The following is a 26400-nucleotide window of genomic DNA, read 5'->3' as shown; positions in this document are numbered from 1 at the left end:
AGAAATAACACTAATCATATCTTCTTCTGTGGAAGGAAATTATTATGAGTTTCATTTATTAAATAATAGAATATAATGCAGGGAGACTACATCCTGCCACCCAAAATGTGACATGAAAATAAATAAACCCTTACCAAATTGTATGTTTATTTGATTTCACAGCGTGCCAGGAATACATGAGAAAAGTCACATTGTTGCTTAAATTAATAATGATGTCTTATATAAGGAAATGACAATAGAATTCTGTGCAACTGCTCCTTAGAATAACGTGATCTTTTACTAAAAAAAATTATGACTCAGAGATACAGTTCAAATGAAGTTAAGTTGTAGATAATCTTAATAAAATCTCATTTCTTCTTCCTGACAACTTACTGGTTTAAAAGAACATTTTAAGATTTTAAATGTAGTTTTTATGTTCTCACGTAAAACTTCATGATAAATTTATTATTTTCTTCCACTGTATATGAATACAGATAAGACATACTTGAAAAGTGTTGAAAAACTTCCCCTCTTTATTGATCTATTGCAAGCTGAATTATGATGTTTTATTTGAATTTGTTTCAGAATCGAAGCAAACCCTTGGAGAAGGTTCACGTGGTTATTGGACCTAAATCATGTGACTTGGATGCTCTCATTTCTGCCTTTACATATGCCTACTTTCTAGATAAGGTGAGGGGCAATGATTATATTTACTATACTTGGATTGTGTAATTTAAAAAAAAATTTTAAAATTAATTTTATTGGTACATTTTAGGTATACAACATAATGACATTCATCATTGGAAATTTGCACCTTTACATAATCTCTCTTGGTGCTTATTTTTTTCCCATTCCCCTGCCCCCCCTTCAACCCCTCCATCCCTCCCTATTTACAAAGACTTTGTTTCCATTTTTTCATTTTCTCATATGAATTCCATTCCTTTCTTTTCTTTCCCCTACCCTTCCCACTTCCCCTTCCCCTTTGCCCCTTTTCTTCCTATTTCACACTATCTATTATACCTTTTAGTCCTTATTTACAATTTCAGCTTCTCACACTAGAGAAACTATTTGGTATTTACACGTGTGTCCTCAACATTTGCTAGAAAAAAGATAGCTATCAATTTAAATTTTATTGTTGTGGGGAATAAAGCATTGTGATTCATTAATCAACAAATATTTATTAAACACCTACTACATCTATATTGTGTTGTTCTAGTTATTCCTTACTGACTCTCTTTATAAAACTTTGTTTTAATAAGGTAAATGTTTTAAAATAAGAAACTTAAACTGTTTATCATAGTTAATTACTTTTATGGTAATTGAGGGAACTAACAAAATTAAGGTCAGAATTTCTTATGTTCCTTCATCATCCTATTGGATAGATTTACCCATGGAACAGAAAAATATGCACAGAATAACTGGTGTGAACATTACATGAAGTACAGAGAATATAGTCTGAAATTTTCAAAGACAGAGGTATTACATGTCAAATCTCCATTCTACAAGTATTTGTTTGATTTTGCCTTTTATCCTTGACACTAAGATAATTTTCACTTAGTGATAATCTGCCTTGAGGGAACTCTTTCTACTCCATGAGGCACAGATACACCTATACAAGTGCATAAGACCTTCAATAAATTGTTTTTAAATTTTTCTTCCATAAAATTAATCAGCCCATGATTATAGGCTTTCTTGCCTTAAAAATCTAAAAACGCATATTGTGAATCTTTGGGTGCTATTTTCAAAACTTTCACACAATTTTTAATTTTGCAGAGCCTGGTTTGTTTTATTCCAAAATTTTTTTTAATCCTTGGCCCCTGACACTATGCTTAGCTGATCTAGAGCCGTTTAAATTCACATGAAAGCCAGTCTACCAGAATGAGCTGTGGGTGGCAAGAACTGCTTTAAGGCAGCAGCTGACAAAAATAATGGGTAAAATATTCTGATCTCTACATGTGGGCTTTATATCAGATTTATCTTAAAATTTGTTGAACTTTACAAGGGAGATTAATTGGTATGAGGAGATAAATGTGCCTATGTGAAGACATGCATAGTAAGTATTACTCTTAACTGGGTTTTTTGACTCCTAAAATTTTTTTTGCTTGTCCAGAGAACATAGAGTTAACTGAACTAGATTGATTTTTAGACTAATGGTGGTGTAGAACTGGAAGGAAATTATATAATAATACCATCATCACCAACAGCTGTGTCTTAAATGAATATAATGACACACAACAAAAGAGGTAGGGGAAGTAATTGTAAGAGATAAAATAGGTAGAGAAAAATAGACACACTGATCTTCCTCTCTTTCTTTGAAGCCTTGTCCACTAAGCATGGAAATAAATGTGGAATGACTGAGGAGCCACTTACTGGGAATTTTCCTCTCTTTTGTGCCTCAGTGCACTGGGCTCTGGCCCCTACGAGTGGTCTGCATGCCATTTAGGTTTTTCCTGAGAACCTGATTTCTCCCTTTTAGAGTATTGACATATGGGATAAGTACAGGGCTTTGCAGGCCTGCATATATGACCCAATTAAAATACTTTCTTACTTTGATAAGTGAGCTGAATTCTACAGGTCGGGAAAACTGAGGGTCAGAGAAGAAAATGGCTTCCTCGAAGTCACATGACAGAGCCTGGGGCTAGAACATAGTTCTTCTGACTCCAACTTCAGAACAGGTCCTTTCCGCATAAGCTAAGGCCACATGCTCCCAACTTCTGTATTGATTCCTCTCTCTAAGTCATTATTGAGAGTTAGATAGGACTCTCACTGAATTAGGAAAAATAACTTGGCATCCATACATTGCTTATGATTATTATGCAACTGTGATTCAGTAGTAACCTCACTGGTGAGAGGAAAACCGTGTTGTGGGAGTGGCTTTGGGCTTCATTTTCTGTAGCAGAGATGATTCATTTATTTTACTCAACAAATATTAAATGTTTACTAAGCGTCAGTCTGTGTGATGCACTGGAAGACATAACTGAACAAAGCAGTCCCAAAGGCCTGACTTCTTTGTGTCATCCAGGGAAGACAGATGACAGAGGTTAAACTGTGTAGTAAGCACTATGCTTGTGGCAGACATGGTGACTAAATGAGAATAAAGACCATTTACTTTATATAAAAATTTAATGTTACCAAACCCTGTATTCTTTAAATAATAGTCATTTTGGAGTTTATTACTATCTACTCATAGTAATTTTTAAAAGAATCTTTATTTTTAAAAATTCCTATATAAAATTAAGTTTATTATTGTGAATTGGGAACTCTTTACCTCCTACCCATCTCGTTTCCCCCACTTACAGCACATTTTTTAAAAGGTTCTTGAACATAAGCATATTTAAATAGTACAAGAAATCAATGGAGATCACCATCTGTTAGTCTGTGGGCCAAATCTAGTTCCTAAATAAGTTTTAGAGTCCTATATTGTAGTTTGTATTTTTGAAACTTAATGTAAAAATTCAACATCACAGGTAACATCTCAAGATCTAGCTTTTCTTAGTAAGTGGAAGATTTGATCGCAGCAGGTTTGCATTTTTGCAAGTGAGCAACAGGCTGGATCAGAGTGGCAGGGTTCCCATTTAGATGTGGTGTTACGTGCCTTCCTGTGCCCCCACAGTCCTTGCTTGGTCTGCCTCCATCATTCTAATTTTCAGTGGTTCCATAAACACCTGTGAGGCTGTTACCCCTGAAAGGGAATGCAATGGAGATTCATTATTAGCATTACAGGTGAACAAAAGACCACTTGGTTTTGCCATTGTTTTTGTTGCTGTTGTTACAATTTTGTCTTATTGTGGAGGGGCTGAAGTGAGATAAATAAGCATGAGAAGTTTCAAGAAGTTAGAAAACATCAGGGGTTACTACCCAGTGCACAATTCTTTACTACTTGGGTTCAGGAAAATCTGGTGAATGGCTTAGTGCAGCCAAAGGGTTTTGCATTCCATTTACCAGTGCCCCTGAGGCCGCAGGAAAGGTAGTCAGTTGTATCTTCCCTCCTGCTCTTTGGAGTGACTCCATCCAATTTTCTCTTGGCAGGTCAGCCCACCTGGGGTTCTGTGTTTACCAGTGCTGAATATTCCAAGAACTGAATTCAACTACTTCACTGAGACCAGGTTTATATTAGAAGAGCTGAATATCTCTGAATCCTTCCACATATTCCGAGATGAAATTAATCTGCATCAGCTCAATGATGAAGGGAAGTTGTCCATAACACTTGTTGGTAGCAACGTCCTGGCAAGGTAAGACTCACTGTGAAGCTTTGGTGGTTTGGTCCCTGGAGGGGCTTCTGAGCAATTGTCACCTTGCTCAGGATTGTTGTGGTTTAGGGAGATGTATTAAAAGCAGAGGATGTTTGGAGGAAAGGAAATTTATTTTCTTCTTTTGTAACAAAATTTGGGCTGTGTTAATTCTCTGTTTTTACTTTTGCATTTAAAATACAGCACTTTTAAGTGGAAAGTTTTTGTGAAATTAACCAAAATTATAATTTTAAACCATTTAAAGCATTTTTGTATAACAACATGATAATCCTATGGATTAATGCTGAAAATAAGCAACGCAAATGGAAATCAAACACTAGATAAAACTGAAAGTTTCTTAAGAAAGAAATCTCCATAGTGAAATGGAAATATATGTAGAGAAGGGCCATGAAAGTCATTTGGTGATTGTTTTGTGAACTCACAGCATTTCAGAATCACTTTATGAAAGCTGATGTAGTTCAAACTCCTTATTTTATGGACAGGAAACCTGAAACCAGGTATTACAAATGAGTTACCCATATGTAGTTAATATGAGTTCAGATTAGACCTGGGATCTTTTGCATCCTTCAATAAGTACTTAGGAGTGTTAACTGGGGCAAGAATCTAAAGGTTCATCAAGAGGAATAAGACAAATCTGCCTTCAGTGACCTTACAAAGACGTGTTTGGGATAAGCTGTCTGCTTATCATCATGTGAGGACTCATCACGAATCACCTCCATAGTCTGAGCTGTTTATTCTTTGCATAGTTTGCCAATTTGCTAATTGTTGATGACCTTACCAGTGGACACTGACATTAGTATATATTAAATAAGAACTTTTAAAATTTAATCATTTTAAATTGAATTTTTAAGATACATTTAGGAATGAATACATTATATTTAGGTATGAATACAGTATAATATATGCTTAGGTATGGATACATTATAATATCACATACACAATTCATTTCATTATATGTTTTGCAAACAATCTGCCTATGTGGGGCTGCTTTTATCCCTATGCTATATGAAACAAAGGAAATTCTTTCAACTAATGTTTACCAATCAGTTGACAAGTGGCTGAAAGTTATTGGTAGGTGTTTTGGACTGACTTCAGTTTTTATTTGTATTAGTCAGCTTTCTGTCACTGTAACAAAATACCTGACACAGGAAGTAAAGAGAGATTTATTTTGGCACATGGTTCTGGAGTTTGAAGTTTGAGATCAGGTGGCCTCATTGGTTTGGGTTGTGGTGAGCGTGGCACATCAGCAAGTATAGGAGCAAAATGGTCACATCTCCCACCAGGAACAGAGAGGCTGGGAGGTCAGGGTCCAACAGTCTCCTGTAAGGACATCACCCCATGACCTAAGCACCTCCCACTAGGCTCTGGCTCTTAAAGGTCCATACTGTCTCCCAAAACCTCCACCTTAGGGACCATGCTTTTACAGATAGACCTTTGGGCGAACCAGAAATTACACCAAAACCATAGCATTCATGTTTAGGATAATCATAGGCTTGATTAAATTTATATGTTCACTTTTCCAAACCAACTGATTCAAGTAGACATGGGCAAAGAACTATGGAATGAGTGTATCGATAAAAACAGGAGAGTTTTGTGACCAATTAAAAATAGAAACATTCATGCTGATTTTCAAAACTGAAATTGTGAACTCTAGCTGTGGGATTGTTCATAAAATAGAACACTTTCCAAAAATTAATTGTGACCCTTAAATCTTTTATTGTCACTAATTTGATTTGACAGAATGAATAAAGTCAATTATAACCAGAATTTTCTTCTTGCTTTTGGTAAACACCACCTCTATATCATATTTAAGGATTGATGGTAGAAATAATAAGTCCAGTAATATTTTTTCTACATCACAGTTTCTGGATATACAAGATTTTGGAGCTAGATTGTCAGAGTTTAAATACACTAACTCTCTACTTGCTGGTTGTGTGACCTCAAACACATTTCTTAACTGTTTTGTGCCTCAATTTTCCCATTTGTAAATTGGAGATTTTATGAGAACCTATTCCATAGAGCCATTTCATTGTATAAAATATGACAACATCAGCAGAGTATGTGCAACAGTGTCTGGCTTGTACTGGAAGGTCAGTAAGTGTTGGCTATTATTTCCCAACAGTGAAAAAAGAGATTGAGTTTTTTATGGCTTGTGTCTAGATGTCCCTCCAAAGTCTCATGTGGTCAAAGTGGGGCTTTTTAGAGGTGCCTGGATCTACAGGGTGTGATGCTGGGATCAAGGGCGTGTGATTACTAAATTAGTCTGCTGATTGGTTCGACATAATTCTGGGTAGGAATGAAGGTGCCCCCTCCCTGTTGTGCTACCCTTCCTAAGGGCAGGTAGCCTGGATAAATGTAAGGGACAGAAAGAGAGCTAGTGTCACTGACTGATACTTCACTTGCTTGCTGCCTGCCCTGCTTTACCATGGACTCTTTATTCTCTGGGATGCCCCTCTGCCACGCCACCCTGCCTTGCAAACAGCCAACTATGAACTGAAACTTCTACAAACTGTGAGCCAAATAAACTTTTCCTCCCTTAACTGGAGGGTGTCGGGTATTTTGTCTCTGCGATGAGAAAAGTAACTAAGACAGTTGCTAAGGTGTGAAGATATTCTGGGACTCTTGGGGGAAGTAATTGGTCGAAATGAAATGTGAAAAGACACGGAGTCGGGCTCTACTCTTCAGAGTCATGTGAGACTAATATATTTGCTTATTGAGAAGACATTATTAATTTTTTCAGGAACAGAGACTACACAATTCCAAAAAGTGAGACAATGCACCCTCACCACAGCCCCTTTGTCTTCTCCATTGGCTTTACAGTGAGGACAAAGCACTGGAATCAGCAGTTGTCAAAGTCATTGACCCAGTTGAGCAGAACGGTGCCAAGTTGGAGTTCCAAGAGTCTTCCTCATCCCTTGTGCTGAAAGAGCTTCTCCAGGAGGCTCCGGAGCTCCTCACCGAGCAGCTGGCTCATCTTCTCAGAGGTGAGTGACAGCACTTCCTATTAAATACTGGAAGGCTTAATGGAGTGGCTCGCAACCTGCCCATGCAGAAAGAGTGGGATCCATTCTTGGGTTAACAATCCCTTTAAAGACCACAGGAAGCTTCATCAGAGAGGCAGGGAGTAAAGAGTTTGTTAAAGAGTAGCATTATATTGAATATTAAAGATGTGCATTTAAAAATAGGCACAAAGGGCCTTGCTGTTTCACTAGGCAAGAATAGTAAATGGAGCTGCTGCACCCCTGTTGGAGAGCCAGAGTAGCTCCTCTGGCTGTTGTAACTGCTTCCAGTGATGATTTGTGCCCCACGATAGCATAAATATGGACCAGAATACTATATGCCCACCTAGAAACATCTCCTGATACTTAGACATGCTTGGTTTATATAATACTCTTTGGATGGCAGATACACACTTTGATTTCAATGATATTAGATCAAGTGTTTCAAAGTCAAATGTTATCTCCTTTCACTGTCATCTTGTAACATAGTCCATCTTCAGCCTAAATATTTTAAGCCCTGAGGTTGTGAGTGCCATCAGTTACAGTAGAACCTCAGTATGTATGAGTTCCACATCCATGAATTTAACCAGGCTCATACTGAAAATATTTAAAAAATTTACCTCTGTACGTGAACAGGTACAGACTTGTTTCTTGTTATTGTTCTCTAAGCAATAATATATAACAACTATTTACCTGATACTGCCATTGTAGTAGGTATTATAAATAGTCCAGGGATGGTCTGAAGTACACAGGTTGTTGATAAGTTATGTACAAATAGTATGCTATGAGACTTGAGCATCCCCAGATTTTGGTAGTCTCAGGACTCCTAGAATCAATCCCCCACAGACACTGAGGGATGGCATATTCTCCTAATCCTTTCTTCATATCCATCAGTGGAGCCCACTGCTTTCAAAGAGTGGTTTTCAAGCTAGAAATTCTCAGTTGACTTTGCTGTCACAAAATGACCACAAAAGTCTAGTTATTTGCTCGTGGAAGACACTGTTTTGGTTTTATATTACAGCTTTTCCTCTCAATAATTCATTTTGACCTGAGGAAAAGACTTTACTCAGAGGTATTTAATAAAGGAAAATGAAAAACAGTGAGGATCAGATGAAAGAATTTGAAAAGGAGGACAATCTGTATGTTGATTCAACTCTTCTAAGGGCTCTTTCCTTCCTTTCTTCTGTCTCTACCACTTCTTGGAAGGGAGAAGGTCCAAGAATTCTATAGTGCTTATAAAAGTTTCAGAACTAATGACCCCAGGAAATTGCTTTAAATATTTTTATCTCAATAGACCTCAGCAAAAATGCTGTATGAGAAATGGTGCCTTCATCAAATCTAAGTAAGCACAATCATTTCTCTTTTTGATGGAGCAGAAGGAAAATAAAGGTAATTGGGTATCTCAGCTAAGAGGAAAGTTGTTTGATGGTGAGAGTGTGTGGTATAGGCAAGTACTAGGGAATATTTTGTTTAAATATCTTGCAAACTAAGGAGTTCGGTCTATTATTTAAAAATGTGTTATTTAGTAGGAAAAAAGTAACTGAGTAGCTCATCTTCATGATTTTTTATCAATAATAAAAGAATATAAAAATATTCCTTAGTGCAAAGACATGGCTTTGTTGTATGATGATGATGATGATGATTAGATTTAAAGAATTAGAAGAGAGATAGGCTATTTTGCCTGTTTGTAGAGCTACCAAGGCATAAAGTTATGAGAGTGAGTGTTTTATTTTTCTTAACATCAGAGATCTCTTTCGAAGTAGCCTTGAAATGGCACTGGGAAGCTGACAAGACATGGACATTACTTTCTTGCTTTTTAAAATTGGAGTATGAGAGGATGAAAACGTGAAAGTGTTCAGCCTGTGAAAACAGCCACTATGGGTTCTGTTATGAAAGAGCCTGATTAACTTAAGCCTAGGAGGTAAAGGAACCAGGGGTTTTATTACAGTGGAAAGGGCTCTGGAGACCTTGGGCCAAAGTACATCTGTTTGTGCACATGGGTACAGGCATGGGGAGAGGAGAGGAAACATCACGAACAGTTTTGACTGGGGGGACTGAGGATGGTGATCCAAAAGTCTGACCTTAAAACAATGATCCAAATGTTCAGAGTAACAGTATTTTGGGGCAGTGACCTAATTTTTTAAAGTTCCAGAAACTTTAGTATGTACAAACTGAACCCAAACTTAGATTTTATACTTTTGCCATCTTGTATCAATTCCAAACCTAAAAAGATTTGTTTTTCTATGTTTCTATAAATGATTCTAGCAGTATTTTGATAAGATGAATACTTCTCTTTCTAAAATATCCTCTTTATAAATGGCTATATTACTTTGTATTTTAGGGTGGTCTAAATCTTTAATCTGATACATATTCCTAGAACAGGAAGGTATATTATGTATGTATGTATTATGTATTCTAGGTTTCAAAAATACAAAATATTTAGGCCCATCTTTGCCACAAAGAATTTTAGAAAATGCCTGTTTTTGAGGCCACGAGATTAGATATCTATGACTGAGTCTTAGAAGAGTCTTTAAAAGCATCATATTAGACATGAAGAATCATAAATTTACTATGAGTTAAGTACTTCATAAATTTGACTGTTCTTTGCTTTTCATGTCTACTGTCCTACCCCAGAACATGTCATTCTGAGACACTCTGGTGTGCTGTAAGATAATTTCAGGTAGGCTAAGAAATTGATTCCCTCAGTTCTTGGAGAAGCTCCAACACTTATCTCCTAGCTGAGTATATTGGGGAAAACTAATGTTCTTTTTCTTTCTTTCTTTCTTTCTTTCTTTCTTTCTTTCTTTCTTTCTTTCTTTCTTTCTTTCTTTTTCTTTTCTTTTTTTTTTTTTTTACTAATTTTCAATGAACCTTTAATGTACAAAAGATTGGATGTGCTCTTCCTTCCTTTTGCTTTTTAGCTCATTTTCCTGGGTTCAATTTCTAACACTGTGGTGCCCTAGAACTTTATTGTGGGACTTTAAAAAAAAAATCTACACATTATCTTCAGGTGACTTCATTTATTTCCAAGAATTTAAATAATACATACAGGCTGTGATTCCCTATGTCTCCCACATGACCTCTCTTTAGAATTCAAGCCCCATATCCAGTACCCATGAGACCTCTTCACGTGTGTGTCTAATTCCACCACTACCATGAAGGGCCAGAATGGAATCCATTAATTCCCCGAGTCTCCAAACCTGTTTTAATTCCAGTTTTGCCATTTCAGTGAGGGCACAGCAGGCCACCCAGTTACTCAAGCCACAGTGGAGGAGTTATACTTGATTCTTTCCTTTTCCTTCCCTTCAATATTCACCCATTAGCAAGTACTGTTGAGTCCACATACAGAATCTATACATGTTTTCCATAGTGGTTACTAGTGGCTCACCCCAAGCTGCCATTTCTGTCTCGCCTTGTGTACCACTATAGCTGCCTGTCCTTCCTCTATTTTTTCGCATAAAACCTAGTGCCTATGAAATAGCCATAATGACCTTTTAAAAATGTAAATCAGGCCACATCAATCCCCTGCTTGTAACTCATCACATTCCAAATCCAAGCATCGTACCCTTCCAAACTTGCAGCATCTGCTTTCCTCTGCTCCCTCGAACATTGTCTGATCTTCCCCTACTGTGTTCCAGGCACAGGGCCTTTCAGTTTTCCAAGTAGTCCAACCTCTTTCCATTCTGGAGGGTTTACATAAGCTGTTCCCTCTGTATAGAATGCTTATTCTTGTCTACTCACCTCTCTTCCTGTCTAGCCCTGGGTTCTGCCTCCTTCTCTTCTCTAACTGTAGAATGTGAGGTTTATGAGAGAAGAGACCTTGTGTGCTGTGTGCATTGCTTCATTACTGTCTCTGGTGCTTAGAGCCATGCCTGTTACATAGTAGACCAACAGTAAAGACTTATGGAATGAGTTTTGCAAGACTGTACACTCTGTTTTCATAACTGCATTGATTTTGTTAGTGTGATGACATTTTAATTTCCATTCGATTGCAGCCCATTCCTCTAATATTTTTAGTGTCTAGAATTTGGACATTGTTTCTTAAGTAATAAACCCATCTTTTAAAATTATTTTAGGCTTTTGGAAATCCTAGTAGAATCTGTTTTATTAATTTTCAAGAATTTTTTGTTTTATTTTTCTGCTTCTTGAGATAGGGTCTTACTATGTAGTTCAGGTTGGCCTTGAACTCATAGAGATCCTCCTGCTTTAGCCTTCCAAGTGCTGGGATTACAGGCATGCACCAACACGCCTGGCAAGAACTTGTTTTTATTTTCATATTTTGATTGCCATCATACATATTTTAAAATGTATGCACATAATTCAACCCTTTGTGTCATATAGGACATACATAGAAAAACATTAAAATATGTCCATATAAACATAAATATACAATTCATTAACTCATAACAAAGAAACACCCTTTTAACAATTGCCCAGATAAAGAAATTTAACAAGATCTTTTTGTACCCCTTTCTGGCACTACTAACTCACCCCCTAATTAGGTAATTAGTATTCTAATTTTTATGGTACATACTTCTTGGTTTTCTTCATACTTTTGCCACCCTGCTGTGTATACCTCATAACATTACACATGGATTTTGCCTGGTTTGACTCTTTTTTTTGGGGGTACCAGGGATTGAACTCAGAACCTTGCTCTTGCCAGGCAGGCACAGCGCCACTGAGCTACATCCCCAGCCCTTGGTTTGACTCTTACAAAAATGATTTACTCTCTTTGTCTTTAGATCAAAACAGGTATACTAAATTTAGTATCTACTTGCACTGGTCAGTTATCTCTCTGTCTATCTATCTATCTTTTACTTATTTTTTGCTTCATGCCTTCTTTCTTGCATGGAATATTTGAGATGGATTATAAATATGCATAACATACAATAAAACAAAGAAAAAGCCAAGAAAAAGAAAAATAGTAGAGAAAAGAATAAGATGAAGATATAACGATAAAATTGGAGATGTAAAAATAGCACTGTTTGAAGTTTTAGGTCTGAGCTTCCTGGGGCAAATGAAGCATAGAAATGTGACTAATAGCAGCATTCATAATGTGACTGAAACAACCATGTATACCAGTTCCTCATTTTAAAAAGACACAACTAAGGCTAAATTTTTTCTTTTGCATAGGTTTTCTTGAAAAGACACCTAACAATGCTGTTGATTCTCCGACCCCTGTCCCTTCTCACATGCAATAGGGGTTTGTACAGAATTATGCACAGTGAGTCGGACCCTTTCTGCTCCTTGATCAGGGTCTGAAGATTCCCTTTGTAACTCTGTTCTTTACTCAGCTTCACCTGTGGTCTGATAACCTTGTTTTCTCTTCCAAATTTCTTTTCTACACATTCTCATGTTTTTCTCTAATTGCAGGAAATATCTATTTAAATTTAATTTTTCTCCAAACACAGGAAATATAGATTTAATTTATACTTAAATTAACTTTGAAACTTTTTATTCTTACAACTTACTACTGTAGCTGTCTATCATGGTGTTTGCATTATGGTATACTATTTTGTTCAAATACTCAGGTAGAACCTGATTACTGTGAATGTTGTTAAAAGATCATTTGTACTCTAGTTTAAAGGCCAGCATAGACACATTCTTTGATAATCTCCCCTGTCACTGTATCCTTTGGGCCCTGTAGGACTCAAGAGATGACAGAGAGAAGCCAAAGTGTTTCAGGCTTTTGGAGGATTTAGCAAAGTTGAAATACTTTGCCTTGTTTCTCCTCCCTTCCCCTCTCCTCCCCTCTCCTTTGCTTCCCTTTTCAGAGCTGTCACTGTTAACTGACTGAATTCCAAAAATACCATGGTAGACCCCTTAGCCCACCTTGCTAAGGAGCCTGTTGATCTTGCCTTCCCTGCTGTCAAATTTCCCCCATCTACAAAATAAGCAGTCTTTTCCTTCATTTCACCTTACGGAGAGGTGATTTGAATAGCCACAGGAAGTTAATATGCTTCTTCGAAGCATTTTCCAACAGCGTACATTTCATGAATCAGATCCCCTGTGCAGGCAATGCCACATTGACCGAGAGACTCAGCAATCAAAGGCCAGTGTTCCTGGTTTTGTCATAACCGCACTTGCAGATTGGTCCTTTTGCTGAGCTCATGTTCAGGTCCCCCATGCCATCCATCGATGGTTTCAGTCTTCTGCATGCTAATGGAAGCCTTGCTGAACTTAAAGGTGCTACTGAAGATGTGGTAAGGGGAAGAGACGGCCACGCTTTTCCACCCCTTGGATTTACATCGCTGATACCTCTGATCCCTGTGGAAGAGCCAATTTGGGTTTTGCTGGTACACAGAAGCTGCCTGCTTTTCTTGCCGTCCTAGTCACTCAAATCTCTGTTCTGCACGTCTGCCTCTGTTCCTTAAGATGGTGCTTAGCTTTTTCCTAGGTAAGCTTCCTTCCTGTCTATTGAAGCGTCTTCTGCACAAACTTCTTTCTCAGACACTTGATCTTCAGTCCCGTGAAATCCCTCCGCCTTTCCTTAAAGGTTTCTGGCATAGCAGGAGCATTCTTTTGCTTTTCTTCAGCACCCTCCGTGGATCCCGCTGAAAAAGAGAACACACTTTCTTAAACTAAAGCTTCTTGCAATGGGTAGGGCTTGTTGTTACCTTACCTCAAACTTCGAAATGTCAGGATACAGATCACTAACATCCACTTTCTCCTGGAAAAAGCACACATTTATGCAACATTACTTTCTATTTTAGGACATTATCTGTGTTAGAATAGAAAATGTTCATGTGGATATGATCATAAATGATTCTGAACTTTGGAAATCAGTCAGAATTTGTGTTCTGCTTTTCCCTCTTGTCCTTGCTCTTTAAATAATTTTTCTGCTTTATTTATCTTTCATCTCATTTCTTTTTTACCCCTTTTTCTCACTCTTTCCCCTCTCCTATGTGATTCTAAGATATTTTCGTTATTTCTAAACATGCTACAACCCAAGTATACTGAAAAGTCACGTTATGTATACTGCCATGATGATCGAAAGTTGCTGCTTCATTATATCCTGGATTTGTGCCCAAAGCAAACATTTATAGACCCACCAGAGACCTCAACCTGTGTTCTTTTGTTTCCCCGGAGATGTATACTAGAAGAATACCGCCACATTTAAAAACCATTAAATTGCTGAATCATCACATTGGGGATATATATATATGTGTGTGTGTGTGTGTGTGTGTGTGTGTGTGTGTGTGTGTGTGTGTGCGAGCGCGCGCGTTTTGGGGAACCATCTGGCAATGAGACTTCAGCCATTGATTACCAGATATGCTTTGATCAAGACCACACTTTGCTCAAATGGCTTTTCATGTTTATTTGCTTGACAGCAGCCAGAAGATGAAGAGTGGAAAAAAAATAACTAATTGTTTTTAATTTAGAACTAAGTGGAAAAACTATACCTTTGGATTTAAAACAAACAAACTCTCCTTTCTGTTGGTAATTCCATTTGACCTTTATGAAGATAGTTGCTTGCTATTTTAGTAGCCTGGATTAACAGATTCAAAAAGATCCTTTTAAGGAGGTCAAATAGGAAAGGAACACAGCCAATTTTTCCCCTTTGTTTGCCTTGAGTGAATCATCATTTTCCTGAAATGGTTCCAAAGTCCAGAGGGAATTACCTCGCCTGCTTTGCTTAGGAAGATATTGGGGTGGGGAAAAGAAATGACTGTTTCTATGAGATATAAAAGCAAGATGATTCCTCAACCTCTGACTTACTTCTTCTGCCATACAATAAACCTTATTCTTCAATGCAGACATTTTAAATATATAATAACAGTAAACAATTGAGTAATATGCTTTTTGTACCTTTTCAGAAAAAAAGAACTAAATTGTATTTCTTTTTCTTCTTTCTCCCTTTGTTATTCGTTCTATAATTTTTCTGTTTCACTATGACAAAGAAATCAATCCTGGGTAAAACAAAAAAGAAGCTGTTAAGTCCCTTGTTTTCTGCTTAAGAATGCATCATGCAGAATGTGCCTTAACTGTGCTAAATGTTTTCCCAAAACAACTTCTGACTCTGATAGAACATGTTTAATATTAATGCACTGCTGTTGCTTTTGGCAAGAGGTCCTTCACATCCCCATTCTTTTGAACAAAGAATATTGTGGTTGATTTTTTTCTAATAGAATGCAATATTTGTTGTTATTTACTATACTTACTTTCTTGCTTGCTGTTCATTCTGCCCCCTCCTTGTTAGCCTATGAATAGTTCAGATAATTTGGGGTTCAAGTTTATGGATTTAAGTATTTCTTTTGTTATGAAGAATTTGTTGGAAGTTATGTCACTACTCACTAAGAAATAAGTTTAAATGTTCTACAAGTGTCTTTGATTGCTCTGTATACTAGTACTGACATTCAACTGAGTATGTAGCTACTAAATGGTTTTCTAATGTGAAGTAGAAAAATTTGCCATATAGACAAGTTCCTGTGATGAAGGTTGGCCATAGCTTTTCTCGTCTAGTGAAATTAATACAGTGGAGGAGAAGTATCTTTTTGAGTTAGTTTTTCCTAATGTTGATGGTGTCATCACCTTTTTGTCAAGTCAAACTTAGCCATAAGCCAGTGTCAGAAGTCTTTATTCACTAGGTTATCCTGTAGGACTCTGTTTACTGTAGTATCGTTAGGTTAATTTTGAGTACTATTTTTTATATTTTAAAAATAAGATGTCCAAATCAAAGAAAATAGATTCTTCTTTTGACTGTAAGCCAAGCACGTTTTTGTCAAATGTGTTCCTAAGTATTTTGTATTTTGACACTACTGCATTTAATTTTTAAGTTTGAATTTAATTATTTGTGATTATTTATAGAAATAAAAACTATTTTATATTATTCAGCGAATTTATTAAATTTACTACTGTAACTTATTTGTATTTGAGGGTTTTTGTATACTCAAACATTTCGTGAATGAGGAAAGTTTTAATTCATCCTCTTTTCTTTCCAGTTTTTCATTCCCTTTTAAATTTTTTGCTTTCCTTATTGATCTTTGGCTAGAATTAACAGTGTCAAATAGGAAAATTAATAGGAGGCATTCTGATCCCATTTCTAATTTAAAGTGAAAATCTTTTAGTATTCCCCAATTCCAATATGATTTTTGCTGTCTTTCTTTGGTTTTTATAAGTGCCACTCATCAAATTAAGGAAGTTGTTGTCTTCTCTTTCTGCTTAGCTGAGATTTTATAATGATTAAATCTTGGATTTTATGAAGAAGTTTTATGTGACATTTGTTGAAGTGATTAGATGATTTTTCTCTTTTATTCTTTTTTTAGAATGAATTGTATTGACTGCTTTTGGGGAGAGAGTACTGGGAATTGAACCCAGGACCTTCACACTGAGCTATATTCCTAGCCCTTCTTATTTTTTGTTTTGAAACAGGGTCTCCCCAAGTTGGTAAGTTGCCAAGGCTGAGCCCAAACTTCTATCCTTTTGCCTCAGCCTCCCAGAGTGTTGGTATTTATAAATATGTGCCACCACCCCTAGCTCGATTTCTTTTTTAAGTATTAATTTGTCCTTTGATTCCTGGGAGGCCTCTATTTAGTGGCCATATAATGTTCTCTTACATGTTAAATTTGACTTGAGACTAGTTTAAATTTTTCTTGTATCTATATTTATGATAGAGAGTTTCCTGTAATTCTTCTTTCTTATAATGTTCCTGTCTATCAAGTATTGGTATCAAAGTAATATGTGGATTTATAAAACATATTGGGAAATATTCTCTTTTTCTATTCTTTGGAAGAATTGTTGTGAAAATACTATATTTCTTTCCCACTGTGATTGTCTATTTATCTCTCTTCACCCAGATTTGTCAGTTTTTAATTTTTATACTTAGAAGCTGTATTAGAAATACACACGAATTTAGAATTGATATGCCTTCGTGAGGGTTGACTCTTTAGTAAGAAATATTTGTCTTAATATCATGTATTTCTTCTTGTTTTGGAGTTCTGCTTAGTCTAATATTAGTGTATTATTCCTTGTGGTTGGTATTTCAATGTTATATCTTTTTTATCCTTTTATTTTCAGCTTTTCAATCTCATAGGAAGGTCTGCTCTTGTAAATAGTATATTATGGTTTCTAAAATTCAGTTTGACAATTTGTCTTTTAATTGAAATATCTTGTCTTGTAATATTTATTCTAATTTCTATTACATTTGAATTTACATTTATCATTTTGCTACTTTTCTTCTAATTAGCTCACCTTTTCTTCATGTCCTTTCATTTTTTTAAGGTTAGTATACTAAGTCAATCTTTTTATTACTGCATTTCCCCCATTATCTTGTTAGTTATGAATTTTTAAATAAAAATCCTTTTATTAATATAATAAAAATTACAACATGCAATTTAAATATCATATAAACTCATATTATTACCATATCCTTGTGTTATAGTTTAGATTGAGAGTGTCTCCCCTCAAAACTTCATGTCTTCAAAAGTTGGGTTTTTGGAAGGTGATTGGATCATGGGAAAGCTGTACTTATCAGTGGGTTAATCCACTGATGAATTCAGAGTTGAATGTGCTCTTAGGTGGTGGAGGCTGGTTAGAAGAGTCAGGTCACTGAAGGCATGACCTGGAGGCAAGCCCTTCCTCCCTGGTTCCTTCCTTCACTCTCTGTTTCCTGGGCACCATGACATATGCAGCTCTCTTATGCCAGACCCTTCCACCATGCTCTTCCAGTCTTGGAGCCAACCGATTATGGACCAAAACATCTAAAAACTGGGAGTGCAAATAAACCCATAAACCTCTCCTCCTTTAAATTGTGGGTGTTGAATATTTTGTCCTAGCAACAAGAAAGCGATTAAGACATATTTTGCTACTAGGAGTGGGGTTGTTGTGATGATTTACTTGACCAAGGAATTAGAAAGGATTGAAAGTGATTTGTGGAGAAGTTTGGAAAGGTTTGGAGATGCCAGCTAGAGAAACCCTAAAATGCTATAAGGTAAGCTTGTTTGGAGATTGTGGTCTGAGCTCAGAAGACCAGAACGGTGATAGAAATGTAGACAGTAAAAGCCAGACTCAGGAGATTTCAGTTAGGAACAAGGACTCCATTGGCATTTGGGCTAGAGATCATGTGTGTTATACTCTGGCAGGATATTTGTATACATTTTGCCCATGTCATGAGATTTTGCAAGAGACTGAGTGGACTAAATAAGCAGGTAGAAGAAATTTCAAGGAAGCCCAACATTCAAGTTGTTTCCTGGATACTTCTGGCTGCTTTCAGCCAGGTTTATAGTGAGAATCAGGAACAAAAAGCCCAATTGAAAACTTTAGAGTTTCATCAAGAAGAAAGCACCTGAAAAGTTGAAGCCAAAGAGAATGTGGTGGCTGAAAAAATTAGTATAAAAAAGAAACAAGTATTTTTCATCAGAACAATAGTAAAGATGGCTTGAGGGCATCTCAGAAATCAGCAAACTCCACTTTTTACTGGCTCAAGGATGTAGAAAGGTAAAGGTAAACTCCTTTGAAAGACTGCTTTGAGAAGAGAGCTCCAGGGTGCCCTGCCCCAGAAGGGCCACCTAGGGAATTGCTTCCTTGGGATTTGGTTCACAGTACTCAGCCATCCAGGTACTTGGTGGGCTTTGAAGCCATGATCCAAGGAGGCCTGGGTACTGCTTGAGCTGGTGTCAGACCTTGACATCATCCATGTGGTTCTGGATTTATAGGCATACTGAATGCAAGAGTTGTGGGTTCAGGGAAGCTTCCATCTAGATTTTAGCAAAAGGCATGGATAGCCAGGTGGTGTGCCCCTGAGAAGGCAGTGAGGCTGTGAGAGTGAAGCCAAAATTGCAGTGGAGACCACAAGAAGTTCGAGAAGCCAGATACACAGTATGTCTGCTAAGGAAAACTACAGATAGTGAGTGGTTCTGCCCCAACAGAGAAGCCATGAGTGCTGTATCTGGCAGTGCCATAGGGGCAGGGCCACCCAACCTCTTTGGAGCTCACACCTCGCCACAACTTATCCCAAGTGCTAGACCTGGAGCCATGGGATTTAATATTTTCCCTGATGGGTTTTGATTTTGCTTTGGTCTAATTTTTTAATATCCCCATTTCTTCCTTTTGTATGTAGGAAGTATTTAACTTTTTGATTTTTACAGAGGGTCACAGCTAAGAGTTTGCTTTCAGTTTCAGAAGAGACTTTGGAGTTGGACCTTTCAGTAATGCTGAAACCATTAAAACCTTAATGATTCTTAGAGATGAACTAAATGCATTTTGCATAAAAAGATGGACATGAGTCTTTGGGGTCCAGAGGTGGAATGTTATGGATTAGATCAAAATATCCCACTAAATTCTTAGATGTGTAGAAGGTGATTGGATCATGGGGGCACGATAGCTGACTTGCTGTTAAGAGGTGAAGGCTAGTTGGAAGAGGCAGGTCACTGGAAGTGTGACCTGGAAGGATATATCTTCTTCCTTGGGTCCTCCCTTCCTTCTCTACTTCCTGGCCACCATGACATGAGCAGCATTTCTCTGCCAGCCCCTTCCACTATGCCCTTTCAGTTTGGAGCCAGCTGACCATGGACTGAAAATATGAGGCAAAATAATCCTTTTCTCTTTTAAGTTGTGGGAGTCGGGTATTTTTCCCCAGTGGTGAGAAAGTGACTATGAGAAAATGACTAGGACACCAACAATCTAACCACCTTATAACAGTATCTCTGCTTATTTCCTTCTGTAATTTCTTACTATTTAAATGTATTTTAATTATAAATTTAAAACTTTATAATATGTTACAAGTGTTTTATATAATTGTTGATTTATTCTTACCTATGTGTTTACATTGTTCAATGTTCTGTCCTTGCCTTTTTTTTGCTTCCACCTGGAATAATTGTCTCTGGGCTTTACATTTCTTAGTGTATATTTTCTTTCTTCTAGATTTTTTCTGAAAATGTCTTTATTTTGCCTTCATTTTTCACTCAATACAAAGTTCTTAGAAAGCAATCACTTTATGTCAGCATTATTCAGTTCCATTGTCTTGTGACTTTCATCACTTTGAGAAGTCAGTCTCAATTTTATTTTTTTAATTATTTTTTCTTTTTTCCCATTAAGTTTATTGGTACATTTAGGTATAAAATACATTTACATACATCACTGGGATCTCGTACCATTATATGAGTATCTTGGTTCTTATTTTTTTCCCTTTCCCCTGCCCTCCCTTCACCCCCTCCACCCTTCCCTATTTGCAAAGACTTTGTTTCCATTTTTTTTCTTTTCTCATATTTTTTCTTTTCCCTTTTTTTCCTTTCCCGTACCCCTCACACTTCCCCTGCTCCTTTAGACCTCTTCTTCCTGTTACACAATATCAATTATACATGTTTTAAATTACAATATCAAGATCTAGGAGACATTACCACAGATTTTACAGAATTTAAAAGGATACAGAAAGCATATTTCAAAAATCTGTTTTGAAATAAATTTGACAGCTTCTAAGAAGTACCTTGGAAGACAAATTAATGAAACTAACTCTGGAGGAAATATAAAATTTGAATAGCACCTATTAAACAAAGTATATTCCTAGCTTGAAAACCTACCTATATGACAACAGCAGGCTCATAAACATTTTAACTGATGAATTATATCAAACATTTAAAGCAGAAAAAAGAAGGAACACTTCTCCCCTCATTTTAGGAAATCAACAGTGTGCTAATACTAAAACTGGATAAAGATAATAGAAACAAAACAAAGCAAAACTTTTAGAAGTTTTAACAAAACAAACCCTTAGAAGTCAGATCTGGCAGTATGTAGAAAGTGGTTTTGTTATAGAGATGGCAGTGTTGGTTCAACATTGGAAGATCCACCCCCAAATGTCATCATTTTAACAGAGGAAAGGAAAAAGCCATAGGATCCTGTCACTAGTTGGAGAAAAAGTATTGGACTAAATTCTCCACCTGTTCATGGTAGAAGCTATCAGGAAACTAGAAGTAGAATAGAAACTTCTCAACAGATTAAAGACATGTACTCCATACTTCCAGTGAGAATGCCTTATATAAATGGAGAAGATACAATGCTTTCTCCTTAAGGTGGGGAACAAGGGCAGATATGCTTACTCTTTTTCTGTCCATTAAACTTTGAAACCTAGGCCCCACCAAAATAGTCTGGCAATAAAATGACACAATTAGGATAGGATTGGCAAGGTAGAAGCAAAATCTTTATATGTAGATGAAATGATCATCTACAGAGAAAATATTAAGAAATCTCTAGGAGCCCCTAGAACTTGTATTTGAATTTGGCAGGATTAGAAAACACAAGGTATATATAAAAATTCAGGTCTGTGTATACTTGCTATAAATGAAGAATTGGATATTGAAATTTAAAAGTTATGTAGGAGTACAAAGGACCTAGAAAAGTTAAAAAGAAAAAAAAAACAGCTTTGGAAGACATTTAGTACCTAATTTTAAGACTTCTAAAGCTACAGTAATCAAGGCAGTGTTGGTGTAAGGAAATACACAGATCATTTGAATAAAACAGAGAATCTAGAACTAGAACCACACATATATGGTCCACTGAGTTTTGAAAGATTATTTAATATTAGCATTTTATAGAATATAAACTCAATTCAAGAGCCGAGGAAGAGATAGTGTTTTCAGCAAATGGCACTAGAACACCTGGTATCCATATATAAAAATTAACCTCAACCCTTTATTTCCATACATGATAATAACTTGAAGGGATCTATGAACCTAAATATGAAAGCCTAAAAGTATAAAACTTTAAAAAGCAAGTATAAGGGAAAATGGTTGTGAATTCATTGTAGGCAAGAACTACCTAGTCTACAAAAAACATGATGTATAAAAGAAAAAAACTGATAAATGAGATTCCATTAAAATTTAGAACTTTAAATGACATCATTAAAATGAAAAGTAGTCCTTAAATAGACCATATTTACAATGCATGTAACCTATGAGCAGAATATATAAAGAACTCTTACAGCTCATTAATAGACAACCCAATTAAAAAGTAGACATAAGAAGATGGTAAATAGCCAGTATAGCACAAGGAATGGTGTGCAACTCTAGAATCAGAAAAATACTAATGAGTATAATAACAAGATTGAATTATGCACTCATTAGGGAGATGAAGTTAAAAGTTTTAAAAGCCTTGTCATGACTTTTTCTTATTGCTGGATTCTCCCCCTATGTGTTTAATTTGTCATGCCCAGTGGATTCATTCTGCTGGGTTCCCTGGGGTGGTTATCCTCATTGTCTTTTCCTAGGATATTGTCTAAAATTTTTTGGAGTTTGGTATTCATGAAGTTCCTGAGGTGCTCTTTATCATCAAAGTATCTTATTTCTCCATCACTTTTGAAAGATAGTTTTTCAGGGTACATCAATCTGGGTTGGAGGCTGTTTTCCTTTAGGGCTTGAAATACATCACTGCAAGCTCTTCTTGCCTTGAGGGTTTGCATTGAGAAGTCTGCTGTGATTCTGATGGACTTTCCTTTGTATGTGATTTGTTTCTTTTCTCTCACTGCTTGTAGAATTTTGTTCTGTTGGATTTCTGGAATCCTAACTAGTATATGCCTATGTGTAGATTTTTTTCTTGATCAAGGCTAGCTGGAGTCCTAGATGCCTCACTTACCTATATGTCAAGTTCTTTTCCCCTCCTTGGGAAGTTTTCTGCCATCACTTCTGTAAACAGTTTTTTTATGTCTTCTGCACTCTCTCCTCTTTCTTCATTGACTCCAATCAGTCTTATGGTATTCTTCTTTGCATCATCTAGCAGCTGCTGGATTGATTTCTCATGTTCCCTTACAATTTTAAAGCAATTTTTCTTTTCCTGGTCACTAATTGCAATCTTATCTTCTATATCTGAAATTCTATTCTCACATTGGTTCATTCTACTGCACAGACTTTAATGGAGTTTTTAATCTCCTGGAAATCTGTTTGCATCTGTTTTATGGATTCCATGTGTTTCCTATGTTGGGATTCCATCATGTTCCTCAGATCCTCTATTTTTTTAATCTGTGTCATCTCTAGATTTATTAATCATGTCTTGCACCATAAGCACAATCTTTGCTGTTATCTGAGTAATTATTTCTGATTTCATTTTTCCCAGATCTTCTTTTGTTGCCAGTTCAGAGAGTCCAGGTGGTTGAGTATCAGATTGTTCCATCTCATTTCCCTTTGGGGTTGCTGTAGGTGATCTGGAAGTCTGTTTTTGAGGCTTGTTTATGTGTCTTCTCATTTCCACGGTGTGTGGGGGGGTTGCTTCTGGCATGGCTCACCTTCTCTGCCCTAGGAGCATGGGATGGTGGTGGGGGAGCTTCCTTCCGGGTGCTGGGACCAGCTCACCTTCTTTCCAGTCTCAATTTTATTGTAGTACTTTGACTGCAGTGCCTCTTTTCTCGGATTGATTTAATTTTTTTGCTGGGTAACTTTTCACAATTTTTACTATCATGCAGCAGTTTTACTATCATGTACATGCTGAGGTAATTCTTGTGTCTATACTGGTTTTAGTTCATAGATTTTCCTTATCGTTAGAATAACATATTTTATCAATTTTAGAAAATCGTCGCACCCACTGCCTTTTCAATTTCAGCCCATTCTCTCCTCTTCTCAATAAAGGATAAAAGGATGTGGAATTATTGTGTGTACATTTAGAACTGTCAACATGTTCTTTACATTTCTTATGCTCATTGCTACATTTTTCATCTTTTTCACTCTGTGTTTCCATATGAATATTTTTCTGATATATTTTCCACTGCACTAGTCTTTTCCTCTGTGTATCTAATCTGCTATAAATATACTTTTATGTTTTAAATTCAGTGATTAAATTTAGTTTTAAAATTTCATTTGGTTATTTTAATTTTAGATTCTAATTATTGCAATTCTCCTGCTAATTTTTTTTTGTAATTTTGGCTGTTTCCTTCTTTTAACCACAGGAGTTTTTCCTCTGGACTTTCTATTTTTGCCTTTATACTCAATAATTCTGAAAACTATACAAGAAAGTGTAGAGAGTATGAGGCCATGAATGATGGAATCCTTTTGCTGTGGGGAGGACTTAGTTTTGCACCTCAAAGAAGGTAGAAAAATGGCAGGTAAATTTAATCTATAGTTTGTTTGAAGCGCTTTAAATGAGGATTTCAATCTTAATGAAGATTGGTCTCTCTGTGTTTCACTCTTCTCCGTGGGCAGAAGTTGGCAAACTTTTTCTGACAAGGACCAGTTAGTAGACACTTTAGGCCTCGTGGACCTTCAGTCCCTGTGGCTACTGCTCAGCTCTATGATTATAGCCTTGAAACATTCAGGAACAGTGTGTAAATTAGATAGTGTGACTGTGCTCTGATAATACTTGTCTATAGAAACAGGAAATTAACTAGACTTGACCTCCAGAGTATAGTTTTCCAACTCCAGTCCTAGGATATAGCTCTTTAAGTGTGTCATCTCAAAACCTGGATATGTAACTAAGATTGCTTCTATGCAGAAAGCCTCAACTCCAGTTTTTGTTCTCAAAGTCTTGTGAAATTATGGTTAGCTCTGCTATGAGTCTCAGCCTATTGGCTTATTACAACTTATGAATTAACAAATTCCTTGAGGGGAAAAGTATCACCAAATGTGTTCACTTCTCTATACTCACCTTCTCTCCAGAATTGTAGCCTCTAAGAGCATCATCTGGGGAACTCCCTGATACTCTTGCATATTTATTGTTCCTGTTGTGGATTGTTTGCTTGTGTGTTTTAGGCAGTGTTAAGGATTGAACCTAGTATGTGCTAGGTTAGTATTCTACCAGCTATATCTTTAGGCCTTGTTGTTGTTATTGCTCCACATAACATTTTTTCCTTTTTCCTGGTTCAAGTAGTCTGTCCAAACCAGAAGCAAATGAAACATCTTTTCTGAAGTTCAAATTAACCTTGACTTTAACAAAAAGTGGAAAACTCATCTTTATATTTTGGATTTGATGTCAGAAGTAGTTAGACAACATGGTATATGCTCAAATTCAGTTGGCTGTTGTTCACCTTTAAATGATCATTTGAACTGAGTACAGTTTCTCTGCATGTGAAGCTGTTATTTTTAAAAATTCTTATAAAAAATAAACTCCTTAATGATTCTCCCAATATTCCTTTTTTCTTTTGTTTGTGTTTTAAGATAGAGTCTCGCTATGTAGTTTCGGCTGACCTTGGACTCACTGTGTAGCCCAGGCTGACCTTGACCTCACGTGATCCTCCTGCCTCAGCCTCCCAAGTTATGGGATTATAGGCATGCACCACCACACCCAGCACCAGTATTCCTTTTGTAATTTAGTCTGTACATGGTATTCAGATTAAGTCTCACAAAACATAAATTTGGGCATGTTATTTCTACTTAAAACTGATGGTTTGGAAGGTCCTTTATGATCTCGCCTCTATCTACCTCTCCAAACTAATTTTTCAACATGTACCCCCCCCAAACTCATATTGACAAATTACTTTATAATTTAAACCTGTACTTTAGACCCAGTTTGTGAATCTTTATACTTAGATAATAGTAAATTCTTTCAAAACTATGTACGGTCCTTGAAAGGTCAGAAACAGGCCCAGGTTAACCACTTTGTAAGACTACTTAGCTGTTTGTGATGGAATTATAGAGTCATTTGGTTGTGAAAAGGAGGAAGTGTGTATTTAAAATCAGTAATACAGTGAATGGAGAAAATAGTCTCTGTAATCTCTTACAAGGAATCTTGATGAATACATTTCTACATAGTTTACACTCATTCGCATTTTGAGATCGTTTAAAACCTACATGTATCATGTTTGTGTGTTGCATGGGGTGGGGGAAAGCTGTCCAGGAACTCTGGGCCATAAAGCATGTTGGGGCAGATACCGTGCAGAGACTGATACCTGTAGTACAGGAACACTGATTTTCCTGCATTGTCTCCTGGCTGGCTGGAAAGTTCAGGGGCATTTTTGTTCATGCCTTTCAGGCAGCATCCTTTTCAAGTGGATGACTATGGATCCAGAGAAGATCTCAGAGATGCAGGAGGAGATTCTGTCTGTCCTGGAGGACAAGTTTCCTAATCTGCCTCCGAGAGAGGACATCATCAGTGTCCTACAGGACACCCACTCCAGTGCACATGGTGAGTGGCTCTGTCTGCAGTGCTCTAGCTGCTCCTGAGTAGGGGTGGTTTGCACGGAGAGTGTTGTGAGGCCCAAGAGGGGACATGCAGGCATCCTTTTACTTTCTTTCCACAGAATCGCTTGTGGAAGGTTT

General features: G+C 36.7%; 1 protein-coding gene across 13 annotated transcripts in view; it reads left to right on the top strand.

The window, feature by feature from the left end:
- The window catches only part of Prune2 (prune homolog 2 with BCH domain), a 307927-nt gene that overhangs the window by 65703 nt on the left and 215824 nt on the right, over positions 1 to 26400 (top strand). For 12 of the 13 annotated variants that reach the window (XM_087184135.1, XM_087184132.1, XM_087184127.1 and 9 more), the window contains exons 2-5: positions 565 to 669; positions 4009 to 4211; positions 7050 to 7213; positions 26114 to 26266. In XM_087184135.1, coding sequence (XP_087040261.1) covers positions 565 to 669; positions 4009 to 4211; positions 7050 to 7213; positions 26114 to 26266 — 625 coding nt within the window. The remainder of the gene's footprint in view (positions 1 to 564; positions 670 to 4008; positions 4212 to 7049; positions 7214 to 26113; positions 26267 to 26400) is intronic. The other variant, XM_087184136.1, reaches the window with a different exon arrangement.

This window comes from Heterocephalus glaber, unplaced genomic scaffold (assembly GCF_053883595.1).
Source record: "Heterocephalus glaber isolate CG9 unplaced genomic scaffold, H.glaber_assembly_v1.0 deba00001481, whole genome shotgun sequence".
Classification (NCBI taxonomy): Eukaryota; Metazoa; Chordata; class Mammalia; order Rodentia; family Bathyergidae; genus Heterocephalus; species Heterocephalus glaber.
This window is presented reverse-complemented; position numbering and strand designations above follow the sequence as displayed.